This window comes from Mobula hypostoma, chromosome 27, assembly GCF_963921235.1.
Source record: "Mobula hypostoma chromosome 27, sMobHyp1.1, whole genome shotgun sequence".
Lineage (NCBI taxonomy): Eukaryota > Metazoa > Chordata > Chondrichthyes > Myliobatiformes > Myliobatidae > Mobula > Mobula hypostoma.
Window position 1 is genome coordinate 18,242,656 of NC_086123.1, and position 17,502 is coordinate 18,260,157.

The following is a 17,502-nucleotide window of genomic DNA, read 5'->3' on the forward strand; positions in this document are numbered from 1 at the left end:
AAATGATTCCATTAGTTCGATCCTGTGTATACAAAGAGATTGCTGTTTCAGATCACGCTCCTGTGTTTCTATCTTTAAATCTCCCTGGTCTTCTTCAAACAAATAGATTTTGGCGATTTAATCTAACATTGTTATCTCATAAAGATTTTTTTAAATTTATGGAGAGACAAGTTACTTTTTTTTTGAAGAGAATACATTAGAGGAGACTTCTAGTCTTATCAGATGGAATGCCTTTAAGGCGTATCTTATAGGACAAATTATTTCTTATACTGCAAGTATTAGGAAAAAAGCTAATACAGAGAGAAGTGATTTAGCTAATCAGCTGAAACAGTCAGACCAAGAGTATGCCTTGGCTACAGAACCTGCCTAATACAAGAGATGTGCTGAAATTAAAACTAAATATTATCTCCTTTTAACTTATCCAATTGAAGCCCAATTCCTAAATGAAAAAAGTTAATTTTATATTCATGGAGATAAAACAGGTAAATTATTGGCTGATCAAATTAAAACTTTTACAGCTAAACAACAGATTAAAGAAATATGCAAAGCTAATGGTGATAGGAGGACTGATTATTTAGAAATAAATGATACTTTAAGAGAAATTTACTCTAAACCTTATAGTCCTGAATCTTCTAAGGATAACACTGTAATGAACATTTTTCATATCAACTAAACATTCCTACATTTTCTGCTGACAACGGGAAGTTGTTGGAACAACCAATTTCTTTTTTGAGGAAATTGCCGAGGCTGTAGGCTCATTACGTTTGAGGAAAGCTCCAGGTCCAGATGGATTTTCTGGAGAATTTTACAGGACCTTTTCCTCATCGCTTATACCTCATTTATGTTCAGTTTTTTTGAATTCATTTAAGTTGGGCAGACTCCCTCAATCTTTTTATGAGGCTTCCATTTCTCTTATTCTTAAGAAGAAATAGGATCCAACTGAATCCTCTTCTTATACACCAATCTCTTTACATAATGTTTATACTAAGATCCTATCCAAAGTTTTGGCCCATAGAATTGAAAATATTTTACCATCTGTCATCTCTGATAACCAAACTGGATTTATCAAATATCAATATTCTCACTTTAATATTAGTCGGATATTAAATGTTATTTATCCTCCTTCTAATATGATATCAGAATGTAGGGTATCGCTAGATGCTGAGAAAGCTTTCTACAGGGTTGAATGGAATTATTTATTTAAAACTTTAGCAAAATGCAACTTTAGACCCGTTTTCCTTCAATGGATTAAAATACTTTATTTAGCTCCTTCCGCTAGGGTTATCACTAATTCTCATAATTCCAAAGCATTTAAGCTTCAACGTGGCACTAGACAAAGCTGTCCATTGAGCCCTTTGCTTTTTGATCTGGCCTTAGAACCCTTAGCCATTGCCTTTCGAGAATCTAATGATATCACCGGTATTTTAAGCAGAGACACTATTCATAAAGTCTCGCTGTATGCTGAAGATTTGCTGCTATTTATTTCTAATGTTGAGACTTCATTACCTCATCTGCTTTCTGTACTTTCCTTTTTTAGCCAGTTCTCAGGTTATAAATTAAACCTATATTAAAGTGAACTTTTTCCTTTGAACAATTTGATACCAACAAATTAGAACCTTCCTTTTAAAATTGTAAGAAACCAATTTACCTACTGAGGTGTAACAATCACTAAAAACTGAAAGAGCCTCTTTAAGGAAAATTTTCTTACCCTATTGAATCACGTAAAACGGATACTATCAAATTGGTCGCCTCTTTCACTATCACTGATTGGTCAAATCAACTCTATCAAAATGAATATATTACCTAAATTTATATATCTTTTTCAGGCTTTGCCAGTTTTTACTCCTAAATCCATTTTTGATTCCATTGACTTTATTATATCTTCTTATATCGAGAAGAATAAGCGTTCTAGTTCAGTTTCAGGGTTCTGGGAATACACATCTCAGAAGACCTTACATGGTCCACTAACACCACAACAGTAGTTAAGAAAGCACAGCAATGCTTGTTTTTCCTCAGGACGCTGAAGAAAGCTGGTCTACCTGAACAGACGCTGGTGACCTTTTACCACTGCACCATAGAGAGCATCTTAACATACTGCATCTCTGTGTGGTATCTCAGTTGTACAGCAGCTGATAGGAAATCACTTCAGTGGGTCATCTCTAGCACACAGAAGATCATCGGGACACAACTCCCAGCCCTGGAGGACACCCACAGCTCACACTGCCTAAGGAAAGCTACAAGCATCTGTAAGGACAATACACACCCATGTAATCATCTGTTTGAACTTCTTCCATCTGGCAGACGTTATAAGATTTTCTATGCCCGCACTTCTAAACTGAAAAACAGCTTTTTCCCCAGAGCTATAATTGCTCTGAACCAATCGATCAAGCATCATCCATAAATTTGTTATATTGCTACTTTAATACTGGTTTTATGGTTGTCAGGTATCTGAGTTGTGCTTTTGTACTGCTGGGCATTGCTTCTACTGGCTGGTTACTCGACTTTAATAATTGCTTATTTATTTTATTTGTTGCTTTTAGCATTGAGTACTTAAGTTACAAACTCATTTTCGCTGTATTGGTGCATGACAAATTATACTACGCAATGACAATAAAGATATCTCATTTCATTTCTAGATTAAACAAAATTCATCTTCACAAAGATAAAAAGAATGGAGGATTAGCCTTACCAAACTTTAGATTTTATTATTGGGCAGTTAATATAAGTAATCTTACTTTCTGGTTATATTACATAAATCATGAGGATTGCCCGATGTGGGTTTTTTGAGAAGCTAACTCTGCTAATTAATTCTTTATTATTTCTCGTCTTGGATCCACACTCCCTTTGTCTTTGAGTAAATTAACTGATAATCTGGTAGTTAAACACACTATGTGAATTTGGATACAATTTCGAAAATACTTTGGCTTATTCAGATTTTCTTTTTCGAGTCCCATTTTTTCTAAGTAATTATTTAAACTCTGTATGATTGATATGGCTTTTACAGAATGAGATAGATTAGGTATTAAATGTTTTCAGGATTTGTTTGTAGAGGCAAGTCTTTTTTCATTTGAACAACTTTCAACTAAATTTAGTTTATCCAAAACTCACTTTTTCGATACCTACAAATAAGAGGTTTCTTACGGTCTCAAATAAGTACATTTCCTAAAAGTTCTGATAAGAATCTACCAGATGTAATCTTTAATTTGAAACCATTTTACAATGGATTTATATCTAATATTTATAATATGCTGCTGGGAATGAGAAGACTTCCTTTAGATAAAATTAAAAAATCTTTGGGAACAAGATTTACAGACTTCAATTTCTCAGAAAACTTGGAATCAAATTTTTTAATTGGTTAACACCTCATCGTTATGTGCTCGCCACTCACATCGACAATTTAAAGTGGTCCATAGGGCCCATATGACTAAGGATCAGTTGTCGTTTTTATTTGGATATATCTCCGTATTGTGATAAATCTAATAATGGAGAAGCTTCACTCATTCATATGTTTTGGACATGCCCAAGTTTTGAAAAATTTTGGAAAGAAGTATTTCAAACTTACTCAATACTTTTAAACTAAACTTTAAGCCTCATCCTTTGACTGCTTTATTTGGTATTGTTGGAGGAAAGGATATTATTTTGGAGTCATCTGACTTGCACATTTTGGCTTTTATGTCTCTTATGGCCAGAAGGACGCTTTTGCTTAAATGGAAAGATGCGGCCCCTCCTATTCACGCCCAATGGTTACATGATGTGATGTCATGTTTAAATTTAGAGAACATTCAATGTTCAATCTCTGAATCTACTCAGGACTTTCAAACATTGTGGGGATCTTTTCTGAATTATTTTCAAAACCTTTGATTTGCTGTTAATGCATAGATGCTGATTAGTATTTTGTTTTCTTTTTTTCTTTACTAATCAGTTTCGGACTTGGTACTGGGTTAGATTTTTTAAATATAATAAATATTACTATTTATCAATGTTACAAATTAATTAACTTGTATGAATATAGGGTAAGGAGTCTTTATATGTGGTTTAGTATAATGTATTGATATTTTTTCTGTACTCTATTCTCAAATGTACACTAATTCATAAAAATATTGAAAAAAGAAAACGTAGACAGCACATTAAACAGAGTGTCCGCAATCAGGAGATTCAGTGACTACACAATACTTGGTTTCCGCGACTTCACATGAACGCAAAAGATCCACAAAGCAATCGTATTTCCAGCAAGCCCGAGGATTAATGTGATGACAATTACGGGTGGGTTGTGGGCCGAGTTAACATCTTCACCAGGAGCGCATTGTGGGGTCGAGTTTGCCATTGTGCAAAAAGGTGGTCACACAGTCAAGATGTTTCAGAGGGGAGCATACTGATTCGGAGAGAAACAACCTTACAAGCTGATCTTCTTTGAATGAGTTTGTTCTCCTGTGGGTGTTGTATATGGGCGGAGTAAATTAGGCAGAGATGTCCGATGAAATCACCAAGTTCCGGGAAATCCAGAGGCACAAGCATTCAGATTAAGGAGCAGACAATGAAATATATCTGATTGTCACATTTCTTCCCCAATCTGAAGTTTCGTTTAAACAACAACTGAACCCCATGACTATGACTGTATGTTTTCATGCATTGAGTTTCTGACACATGAACAATGAGGTTCAAGAACAGTTACTACCCACCAACCATCAGGCTCTTGAACAAAAGAGGACAACTACACCGATTCTGTTTCTGTTGTTCCCACAATCAAATGCTCTCACTTCGTCCTGACCAAGGGTCTCAACCAGAAACGTTGACTGTACTTCTTCCTATAGATGCGGCCTGGCCTGCTGTGTTCCACCAGCATTTTGCTGGAATTTCCAGCATCTGCAGATTTTCTCGTGTTTGCGTTTGTAAATTCACTACTGCGAAGCCTCTTCCAGGGATGCCTACACTGAAGAAGTTTAAATCTGCTCTTCGACGGGAGTTTAGTGAAACCCTCTCTCACTGTTCCCCATCTGTAATTTCTTCGGCCCTTCAACTTTTCGACCACACGCTCACTCAGACCCGCTATTATAGCCATATATCCTTCCTAGGAACATGTCTCTGCCGCAAACTTACTGAGTTGGATTCAAGGTTTGTTTCCGAGCCTCCCAACTTGGATCTTCTGAGGAACCCAGGTCCTCACATTTAATTGACTCTGCCTCCCGGTGCTTCTCCCGCCGAGCTCTGAGGGCGACACTCTCCGCCATGAGGAGGTACCTGGCGTCCCTATCCCAGTCCCTTCCACACCTCCGAGACACTTTCTTCACCGTTTGTAATAGACCTGCCCGTTACTTTATCCTCCGTCGGACTTTGTCACGTCCTGCAAGATCCCGGAGCCTGCCAACACTAGCAGGCGTGAACTTCAGACCCCGGCTCCCGCCGTCAATCTCGGCAGCTCTACCAACCCAGAGCAAATTCAGAACCCGGACTCCATCACCATCCATGCGGGTTCCAACAAGCATGGACACCTTCAAAACCATTGCGCAGCCTCCAACTGCGACTCCAGCCTTGAACTCCAGGCCGGGTCTTCACGTGCTGCTATTGGAACTCCCATCTCCCCATTCTCCACCACCACTCTGCAACCCCGTCTCCCTCAGACCCTATCGTCAGCTCCTGGGACCTTAGAGACTGCATCCACCACTCACTCCAACCCTCCCCTCTCCACTGCCGCTACCAACCACCCACCCCCCACTGATCCCAGCTCTCATCCGAACAGGGTCTTCACCATCCCCTCCGACCTTCCACTCTCTGAGGCAGAGCGCTCTGTCCTCAGTAAGGGCCTCACCTATGTCTCCCTGCGCCCACACCTCAGCGAGTTCCGCGTACGCCATAACGTTAAACTCTTCTTCCGCCGGCTCCGTCTCCGAGCTTATTTCTTCGCCAACAACTCTCCTACCCCCACTGATAACCCCCTGTCCTGTCTTCAACCCTCCTCCTCTTCTGGACACCCCGCTCTGGCCTTCTGCCTGCTCTGGATCTTTTTATTGCTAACTGCCGACGGAACATCAACCGTCTCGACTTCACCACACCTTGTTCCAATTCCAACATCACTCCTTCCGAACGCTCTGTTCTCCATTCCCTCCGCACCAATCCTAACCTTACCATAAAATCCGCTGATAAGGGGGGTGCTGTAGTAGTCTGGCGTACTGACCGCTACCTTGCCGAGGCACAGCGACAACTCGCTGATACCTCCTCTTATTTACCCCTTGAACATGACCCCGCTAAGGAGCACCAGGCCATTGTCTCCCACACCGTCCTGACGAAGGGTCTCGAAAACGTTGACTGTACTTCTTCCTATAGATGCTGCCTGGCCTGCTGCTTTCCACCAGCATTTTGTGTGTGTTGCATCTCACTTTAAGCACACTCTACCTTGTTATTTCATGTTCGTCTTATTTACTGCTCGTTATTTAGATTTGCATTTGCACCGTTTCTTGTTCGTTGATCCTGCTTACAGTTACTGATCTATAGATTTACCGCATGCCCGCATGGAAAAGAGTCCCAGGGTTGTACATGGTGGCATGTCTGTACTCTAAAAATCAATTTTACTTTTAAAATTGAACTTTTGAACTTTGAACATGATTGCCTGATTGGATAATTATCGAGCTGGTGGGCAGGTGTGCTTCATAAAATGGCCACTATTGGGATTCAGGTAAAAGTCTGTAATGGCCACTGGCCACTATGAATGAAAGGCTCCTGCAGGTACACTACCTGCTGACCGGAATTCCTGGGAGTTCTGTTGATGTCCACTTAGATAAAGATTGAAGATGATGGATTCCAAAGGGTCTCCCAGGTATCAGAGCAGACCTGCTGTCAGATAATTTAACCACTGGAGGCGCTAGTCTGGTGAAGATCAGAGGCACCAAGCTTTATCACTCGGACTTATTTCATAATTTATTAGCATAATTTACATATTACTATTTAGCTATTTATTGTTCTATTACTATTTATTATTTATGGTGCAACTATAACGAAAACCAATTTCCCCCGGATCAATAAAGTGTGACTACTGCTACTACTACTACGACTGCTGCTTCTATCAGGTTCCCCCTATAGCAGGTGAGTTATTCTGCCGAGCCTCCCAGTGCTCATGCTGAGAAATACAAAACGAATTCAAGTCTTTGTGTCCTAATGCTCAGACAATCCTTCATTGCCACCTCAATTTCTACTTCACTTCAATCCTTCAGTCTTCCTCCAATCTTGCTGCCGTCACTGCGGACACGTCTGCCTCATTCAACAAATATGAATAACCACGCCGACTTTGTGAAACCCTGGCCAACGGCTACTCAAAGTACAGAAGGCACATTGAGGATGGAACTGAGAAGCCCATGCCCATACTTCAGAAACGCAGGAAAGAGCTGCGTTATCAGTAGGAGGAGCAGACCACCTCACCTACACCCACTCCACACCCTGTCATTCTGCTCATCTGTGGAAAACCATAAAACCATCAAAAGCTATTGGATCAGAACTAGGCTAATCGGACCAGCGAGTCTGCTCCACTACTTAATCATGGCTGAGTTTCTGTTTCCAACTCCAGTCTCCCAACTTCATCCTATAACCCTTAAAACCCCCTTAACAACCAAGAAACTATAAATCTTGTCTAAAGTACACTCAATGATTTGGCCCCAAACGCCCTATATGACAATGAATTCCACAGACTCCCCACACTCAGGCTGCGGAAATTTCTCATCTCATTTCGAAAGAGATGACCCTTTATTCTGGGGATGTGCCCTCGGATCCTAGACCTCTGGATCCTTGGATCCTCCCCCACTAATGGAAACATCCTCTGCACATCTACATTATCAGGTTTTGTGGTTCCTCACATTGAGATGACTAATTACCTCAGAATGGAAAAAAAATGCATCTAGAGGAACAGACAGGAGTGGATAATGATCCTTATCTGAACAACTGGACATATTGCACCCTGCGTGCATTTAATATTTTGTAATAGTTGAGTACTCTTGTATATAGATTGCTTAATTAAGGATTCTTGTTATAATTAGTTTAAATTTCTATGGAAATTACGTTATTTGGACACGTCATCACATGATACGGGCAGTCATCGCTTGAAGTAAAAGAACAAAGTTTAAAACTCACATCTCTTGGCTCTTGTTTTCTTTTGAGTCAGTTTAAGGTTTTGGAGCTACAAAACATAACCCAGGGCCCTCGGGCCACAGTCGATCATGGTGCTTGTAATGTGGTGAGGCAGTTCAGTCTATCTTAAAGTCATTCACTGATGCACTGTTGCCCTACTCAGAATAATAAATACCTGTTAGCTCAATTTCAGGGTTCAGGTGAATTTTGGGCAGGTATATGGATGGTAGGCAAATGGAGGGCTATGGACCCGGTGAAGGCCAATGAGAGTAGGCAGTTTAAATGGTTTGGTACGGACTAGATCGGCCAAAGGACCTGTTTCTGTACTGTACTTTCCCTTGATGCTAAGATTTTACATGAAAATAAAATATCTAGAAAGCAGTTGTATTTCTGACTAGTCCTAGGATGATTGTTATAATAAATACTGGTGGTCTGTGAGCAGGATTGACGACCTCACTAGAGACACATTGCTGGGCCGATTTCTCCATTGTCAAAAGAAAACTTTTATTCAAAGATAATCATATGTGCATACAGCAAAGTTCAGAGCATCAAAATTCAGAATTCAAAATTTTCCAATATTGCCACCAGAATGCATAAGATTATTGTACGGAAATACATCCGGCTTTGTAATCGGAACTTTGCATGTCATACCATAGAAATGTATAATACTTCATTTCGATATTAAGTACATAAACCATTTGTATGGTTCTATCAAAACCATTAAACTTTATTCGCTATTCAGAGTTCACTCCTAATTCTGTTGAAATGCAAATTCTCTACATGAATGAAAATTGTCCAATTGGAAACTCACCCTACTCCAGCTCCCATCACAAACTGGTAAATTGGTCCAGCAGGTGTCCTCAATGAGATGAGCAGAATAGTATTCAAATCCATCTCATTGATTATACAGCATTGCTCTTCCATGCACTTTACGTGACAGAGGTCAGTGAGACAACAGTATCCCAGAGTAGATTTTCTGTTACCACAAAGATCTGCTGAATGAAGCTTAAAAGTTATTTCTGCTCTCCTTCATGCAGCCTGGACATGGTTTACCATGGTTGTAGGAGGAGAGGCAGCAATAGTTCCACGCAACACACTCTATCATGGTGTTTAAGTTCATGTGAGTAATCGGAGAATGACACCTCACGTTGAGCGGGACCCTTTCCCGCCTGGTCTCCCGAGGCCAGGGTCCGACCACCACAGCGGGTGGTGGTGCAGCCGGATCCCCTCCACATCCCCGCGCCCTCCCTACACCCACCCTAATAGGATCGGGACCAGAGCCCCCAGCAGCCAGGAGCACCCAGCCTGGATGAGCCCAGACCCCGTCCCCTCCACAGTTCCCGGTAAAAGCGGCGTAGTTCCCTCAGAGCATCACGTCATCCAGGATCCGCGTGCCCTCCTGCCAAAATAAAATAGGGAACCCATGCTTTAAAGACAGCGTTTCTTAATAAACAACCTTTGAAATAAACTTACTTTATGTAGATAAGATGCAGTATCTTCTCTACATATAAAGGGAAGTGTATTTCAGAACTTGTTACTTAAGCTCGACTTATCTCGCACCAACATTTTCAGAATTGATCAATTTCTGCGTCCGGTCGCACTTATCAGCTTTACTTTGATCACGTAACAATAAAGAGCATCTAGTTCACGCGGACCGGGATCGATCGGATGGCTGTTGATGAGCTCGTTTGCTGTTCAACAGTCTGCCCCTCCCTGGATGTTCCTTGTTCAGTGGCTGATCTGCGACATCTTAAATTAAGACGAAGTAGAGCTTTCTCCAAAGCATGTTGAAACTGCGAAGTTGAAAAATAGTAAATAATGGGATCGACCACACTGTTCAGATACGTTATAAACAACGTATTGTAAAATATATTCGCTGCTATGTGATACGACTTGCTGTCGAATGGATTTCTTAGTTTAGTCACCAAAACCGCGACCACAGCAACACTGGTGGGCAAGAAGCAAATGACAAAAACCGCAGCCACGGCTATCACAAGTTTCACAGTTCGCTTATATTTAGCCCGCATTCCAGCTTCCATCTGCCGTAACCTCCAGATGATGGAGGACGTAGAGAACAGGATAACTGAAACTGGCAAAAGAAACTTAAAGAATATAAAAATAAAGTCAGTCCAAATTGCTGTGGGACGCAGAGCCTTGTTTATGCTGAAAGGCTCACAGTTTGTCACGTTGTGTTGTTTGAAATCATGTCGATATTTCAGCAAGGGCAAGCAAATAGCCACCGCTACAATCCACAGACCGCCTGCTATCATCACCGCACACCTTGTAGAGATCCCGTTTACCTTGTGGAGTGGATGGACCACCTTAAAGTAACGATCGATCGCTATAACCATGAGGAAAAAGACGCTGCCAATCCGGTTCAGGGAAATCATGAATATGTTCAGTCGACACAGTCCATCACCAAAAATCCAGTCCTTCCTTCGGATAAAATAAACAGCCCGAAAAGGCAGACAGTACATTAACAGAGTGTCCGCAATCATGAGATTCAGTGAATACACAATACTTGGTTTCCGCGACTTCACATGAACACAAAATATCCACAAAGCAATCGTATTTCCAGCAAGCCCGAGGATGAATGTGACGATAATTACGGGCGGGTTGTAGGATGAGTTAACATCATCACCAGGAGCACATTGCGGGGTCGAGTTCGCCATTGTGCGAAAAAGTCAAGTTGTGTCCGGGGAGAGCAAACTCAATCAGAGACAAACAATCTGTAAAGTTGATCTTCGAATGAGTTTGTTCCCCTGTGGGTGAACTATATGGGCGGAGTGAAATAGTCAGAGCACCAATAAATTGTGCGATCGAATAATCAATTCCCTGAAAACTGGGCGCATCAGCATTTAAATTAAGCAGCAAACAATGAAATATATTTAGCTTTCATTGCCAGGCATAAAATTGTACAATACTTAGTTTTGCTGTTGAGTGCATGAATAATTTTGTATTAAAAATTAATGAGGGGGCGTAATTTTAAGCTGATATGAGGGAAGTGTAGGGGGACGTCAGAGGCAGAGTTCTTTACGTAGCAAGGTTGGGTGCGAGGAACACGCTGCCAAGTTTGGTGGTAGAGGCAGATACATTAGGGGCATTTCTGAACCGTTAGGTAGGCAGAAGGATGATAGAAAACTGGAGGACTATGTAGGGTTTGACTGATCTCAAAGTAGATTAAAATTCGACACACATCGTACTGTGATATAACATGTTCTTTTAAAAAGGACATATTATGTAATAGTAATCAACTCCAAAAATTATTTCACTGTTACTAAATGCATTCTTGTAATATCTCCTGCCGACAATTAACATCAAAATGTACTGGGATATGAATTAAAAGCAGAAAACGCAGAAAAAAATTCCGGCATGTCAACTATGGAAAGAAAATCAGAGATAATGCTTCAGTATGTAGGTCTTTCATTATATTTCTTTTGGATTTCAACAGTTATTGATTATCTTTTGAGATGGAGACGACTCCCTGAACATCATCTGGTACCAGTGAAGGTGCTGTATTTAAGCAAATCTTCTTTATTTTAAGGATTTGTAATATACAAGTCCATCTACTTCCTCTGGTTTGGGAAAGCGATTCAGCTTGAGTGACACGGCTACTGAACAGAATGGTTTCAAAATATCTGAGTGGATCAATATCTATCCTGATGTGCAATGGGGATGCTGAGAGACATTATGGGATCAGGAAAGAGGAAAGAGTCAAAGCAGCAGAGGGCTTCAAAGGTATCACAGCTATTTGTGAACCATTAGCCTGCGGGGAGGCGGTAACAATCCGTAAGTTATGAAATTGACGCTGGAGGGTAAATAGAGTCTTCTGGGCAAATACGTCAGGGATTCCTAAGGGAGATTCAAGCCTGATACTCAGTGGTGGTGGGTCGTGTTCCCATTGGAAATACGAGAAAGTGTCCAGGAGCTGACGTTCAGGAGAGGGTAATTTGCACAAGCACTCTCACACTGTCCTTGTCAGCAGACTTGACGAGTCATTCCAGGAGTCATTCTTATTGAAGAGAGTCTTGCAAATGCAGGTTCAGTAGAGGGAGCAAATTGAAATATTTAGTTCTGAGTTGGCAGAGAGTGATGAATGGATCAGGAGAAGGAAAGGGCTTTCAAGAGTGACCAGGATTTGTAAAGGAATCTGGAAATGGGGATCTCAAATGTTGAGTACACCTGATCATGGGGACTCTAGCTTTTTAACCTCTTCTCAAGTAGGTCTGGAATCAAGCATCACTCAAGTCACACATGGGAAAAGCAGGACCTGGGGATCGACTGTTGCTGAATATATCTCCAGCAGTGTGAATGCTGAGAATGTTACTGTACGAGCTGAGTGGAGGGAGAGTGTGACGGAGAGGGATAAGCAGCAACACAGGCTCTTCCAAGTCATCCAACAGGCAGAAGCTTGGATCAACTTTGGCTGTGAGGTTATCGATACACTCGAAACAGTACACCAGAAATGAATGCAGGACCAGGCCATAGAGATCCCTGAACTTCACCCAGAATTCACTCAGATCATCACCTCAACACTTGCTACACATTGGCACAAATGGCAGAACCTCTGCCTCACTGCACCAGAACTCTGGGTTCAACAAATAACCCTGGATTCCTTTGGGTCTTACCCCTTGAACATGACCCCGCTAAGGAGCACCAGGCCATTGTCTCCCACACCGTCCTGACGAAGGGTCTCGAAAACGTTGACTGTACTTCTTCCTATAGATGCTGCCTGGCCTGCTGCTTTCCACCAGCATTTTGTGTGTGTTGCATCTCACTTTAAGCACACTCTACCTTGTTATTTCATGTTCGTCTTATTTACTGCTCGTTATTTAGATTTGCATTTGCACCGTTTCTTGTTCGTTGATCCTGCTTACAGTTACTGATCTATAGATTTACCGCATGCCCGCATGGAAAAGAGTCCCAGGGTTGTACATGGTGGCATGTCTGTACTCTAAAAATCAATTTTACTTTTAAAATTGAACTTTTGAACTTTGAACATGATTGCCTGATTGGATAATTATCGAGCTGGTGGGCAGGTGTGCTTCATAAAATGGCCACTATTGGGATTCAGGTAAAAGTCTGTAATGGCCACTGGCCACTATGAATGAAAGGCTCCTGCAGGTACACTACCTGCTGACCGGAATTCCTGGGAGTTCTGTTGATGTCCACTTAGATAAAGATTGAAGATGATGGATTCCAAAGGGTCTCCCAGGTATCAGAGCAGACCTGCTGTCAGATAATTTAACCACTGGAGGCGCTAGTCTGGTGAAGATCAGAGGCACCAAGCTTTATCACTCGGACTTATTTCATAATTTATTAGCATAATTTACATATTACTATTTAGCTATTTATTGTTCTATTACTATTTATTATTTATGGTGCAACTATAACGAAAACCAATTTCCCCCGGATCAATAAAGTGTGACTACTGCTACTACTACTACGACTGCTGCTTCTATCAGGTTCCCCCTATAGCAGGTGAGTTATTCTGCCGAGCCTCCCAGTGCTCATGCTGAGAAATACAAAACGAATTCAAGTCTTTGTGTCCTAATGCTCAGACAATCCTTCATTGCCACCTCAATTTCTACTTCACTTCAATCCTTCAGTCTTCCTCCAATCTTGCTGCCGTCACTGCGGACACGTCTGCCTCATTCAACAAATATGAATAACCACGCCGACTTTGTGAAACCCTGGCCAACGGCTACTCAAAGTACAGAAGGCACATTGAGGATGGAACTGAGAAGCCCATGCCCATACTTCAGAAACGCAGGAAAGAGCTGCGTTATCAGTAGGAGGAGCAGACCACCTCACCTACACCCACTCCACACCCTGTCATTCTGCTCATCTGTGGAAAACCATAAAACCATCAAAAGCTATTGGATCAGAACTAGGCTAATCGGACCAGCGAGTCTGCTCCACTACTTAATCATGGCTGAGTTTCTGTTTCCAACTCCAGTCTCCCAACTTCATCCTATAACCCTTAAAACCCCCTTAACAACCAAGAAACTATAAATCTTGTCTAAAGTACACTCAATGATTTGGCCCCAAACGCCCTATATGACAATGAATTCCACAGACTCCCCACACTCAGGCTGCGGAAATTTCTCATCTCATTTCGAAAGAGATGACCCTTTATTCTGGGGATGTGCCCTCGGATCCTAGACCTCTGGATCCTTGGATCCTCCCCCACTAATGGAAACATCCTCTGCACATCTACATTATCAGGTTTTGTGGTTCCTCACATTGAGATGACTAATTACCTCAGAATGGAAAAAAAATGCATCTAGAGGAACAGACAGGAGTGGATAATGATCCTTATCTGAACAACTGGACATATTGCACCCTGCGTGCATTTAATATTTTGTAATAGTTGAGTACTCTTGTATATAGATTGCTTAATTAAGGATTCTTGTTATAATTAGTTTAAATTTCTATGGAAATTACGTTATTTGGACACGTCATCACATGATACGGGCAGTCATCGCTTGAAGTAAAAGAACAAAGTTTAAAACTCACATCTCTTGGCTCTTGTTTTCTTTTGAGTCAGTTTAAGGTTTTGGAGCTACAAAACATAACCCAGGGCCCTCGGGCCACAGTCGATCATGGTGCTTGTAATGTGGTGAGGCAGTTCAGTCTATCTTAAAGTCATTCACTGATGCACTGTTGCCCTACTCAGAATAATAAATACCTGTTAGCTCAATTTCAGGGTTCAGGTGAATTTTGGGCAGGTATATGGATGGTAGGCAAATGGAGGGCTATGGACCCGGTGAAGGCCAATGAGAGTAGGCAGTTTAAATGGTTTGGTACGGACTAGATCGGCCAAAGGACCTGTTTCTGTACTGTACTTTCCCTTGATGCTAAGATTTTACATGAAAATAAAATATCTAGAAAGCAGTTGTATTTCTGACTAGTCCTAGGATGATTGTTATAATAAATACTGGTGGTCTGTGAGCAGGATTGACGACCTCACTAGAGACACATTGCTGGGCCGATTTCTCCATTGTCAAAAGAAAACTTTTATTCAAAGATAATCATATGTGCATACAGCAAAGTTCAGAGCATCAAAATTCAGAATTCAAAATTTTCCAATATTGCCACCAGAATGCATAAGATTATTGTACGGAAATACATCCGGCTTTGTAATCGGAACTTTGCATGTCATACCATAGAAATGTATAATACTTCATTTCGATATTAAGTACATAAACCATTTGTATGGTTCTATCAAAACCATTAAACTTTATTCGCTATTCAGAGTTCACTCCTAATTCTGTTGAAATGCAAATTCTCTACATGAATGAAAATTGTCCAATTGGAAACTCACCCTACTCCAGCTCCCATCACAAACTGGTAAATTGGTCCAGCAGGTGTCCTCAATGAGATGAGCAGAATAGTATTCAAATCCATCTCATTGATTATACAGCATTGCTCTTCCATGCACTTTACGTGACAGAGGTCAGTGAGACAACAGTATCCCAGAGTAGATTTTCTGTTACCACAAAGATCTGCTGAATGAAGCTTAAAAGTTATTTCTGCTCTCCTTCATGCAGCCTGGACATGGTTTACCATGGTTGTAGGAGGAGAGGCAGCAATAGTTCCACGCAACACACTCTATCATGGTGTTTAAGTTCATGTGAGTAATCGGAGAATGACACCTCACGTTGAGCGGGACCCTTTCCCGCCTGGTCTCCCGAGGCCAGGGTCCGACCACCACAGCGGGTGGTGGTGCAGCCGGATCCCCTCCACATCCCCGCGCCCTCCCTACACCCACCCTAATAGGATCGGGACCAGAGCCCCCAGCAGCCAGGAGCACCCAGCCTGGATGAGCCCAGACCCCGTCCCCTCCACAGTTCCCGGTAAAAGCGGCGTAGTTCCCTCAGAGCATCACGTCATCCAGGATCCGCGTGCCCTCCTGCCAAAATAAAATAGGGAACCCATGCTTTAAAGACAGCGTTTCTTAATAAACAACCTTTGAAATAAACTTACTTTATGTAGATAAGATGCAGTATCTTCTCTACATATAAAGGGAAGTGTATTTCAGAACTTGTTACTTAAGCTCGACTTATCTCGCACCAACATTTTCAGAATTGATCAATTTCTGCGTCCGGTCGCACTTATCAGCTTTACTTTGATCACGTAACAATAAAGAGCATCTAGTTCACGCGGACCGGGATCGATCGGATGGCTGTTGATGAGCTCGTTTGCTGTTCAACAGTCTGCCCCTCCCTGGATGTTCCTTGTTCAGTGGCTGATCTGCGACATCTTAAATTAAGACGAAGTAGAGCTTTCTCCAAAGCATGTTGAAACTGCGAAGTTGAAAAATAGTAAATAATGGGATCGACCACACTGTTCAGATACGTTATAAACAACGTATTGTAAAATATATTCGCTGCTATGTGATACGACTTGCTGTCGAATGGATTTCTTAGTTTAGTCACCAAAACCGCGACCACAGCAACACTGGTGGGCAAGAAGCAAATGACAAAAACCGCAGCCACGGCTATCACAAGTTTCACAGTTCGCTTATATTTAGCCCGCATTCCAGCTTCCATCTGCCGTAACCTCCAGATGATGGAGGACGTAGAGAACAGGATAACTGAAACTGGCAAAAGAAACTTAAAGAATATAAAAATAAAGTCAGTCCAAATTGCTGTGGGACGCAGAGCCTTGTTTATGCTGAAAGGCTCACAGTTTGTCACGTTGTGTTGTTTGAAATCATGTCGATATTTCAGCAAGGGCAAGCAAATAGCCACCGCTACAATCCACAGACCGCCTGCTATCATCACCGCACACCTTGTAGAGATCCCGTTTACCTTGTGGAGTGGATGGACCACCTTAAAGTAACGATCGATCGCTATAACCATGAGGAAAAAGACGCTGCCAATCCGGTTCAGGGAAATCATGAATATGTTCAGTCGACACAGTCCATCACCAAAAATCCAGTCCTTCCTTCGGATAAAATAAACAGCCCGAAAAGGCAGACAGTACATTAACAGAGTGTCCGCAATCATGAGATTCAGTGAATACACAATACTTGGTTTCCGCGACTTCACATGAACACAAAATATCCACAAAGCAATCGTATTTCCAGCAAGCCCGAGGATGAATGTGACGATAATTACGGGCGGGTTGTAGGATGAGTTAACATCATCACCAGGAGCACATTGCGGGGTCGAGTTCGCCATTGTGCGAAAAAGTCAAGTTGTGTCCGGGGAGAGCAAACTCAATCAGAGACAAACAATCTGTAAAGTTGATCTTCGAATGAGTTTGTTCCCCTGTGGGTGAACTATATGGGCGGAGTGAAATAGTCAGAGCACCAATAAATTGTGCGATCGAATAATCAATTCCCTGAAAACTGGGCGCATCAGCATTTAAATTAAGCAGCAA

General features: G+C 41.7%; 2 protein-coding genes across 2 annotated transcripts; both read right to left on the reverse strand.

Moving 5' to 3' along the window:
- Positions 1–9,752: 9,752 nt before the first annotated feature.
- On the reverse strand, positions 9,753–10,784 carry LOC134338372 (hydroxycarboxylic acid receptor 2-like). Its single transcript, XM_063034160.1, has one exon. It carries the CDS (start codon positions 10,782–10,784, stop codon positions 9,753–9,755), a length of 1,032 nt encoding a protein of 343 aa, XP_062890230.1.
- Positions 10,785–16,268: 5,484 nt separating this feature from the next.
- On the reverse strand, positions 16,269–17,300 carry LOC134338373 (hydroxycarboxylic acid receptor 2-like). Its single transcript, XM_063034163.1, has one exon. It carries the CDS (start codon positions 17,298–17,300, stop codon positions 16,269–16,271), a length of 1,032 nt encoding a protein of 343 aa, XP_062890233.1.
- Positions 17,301–17,502: the final 202 nt, after the last annotated feature.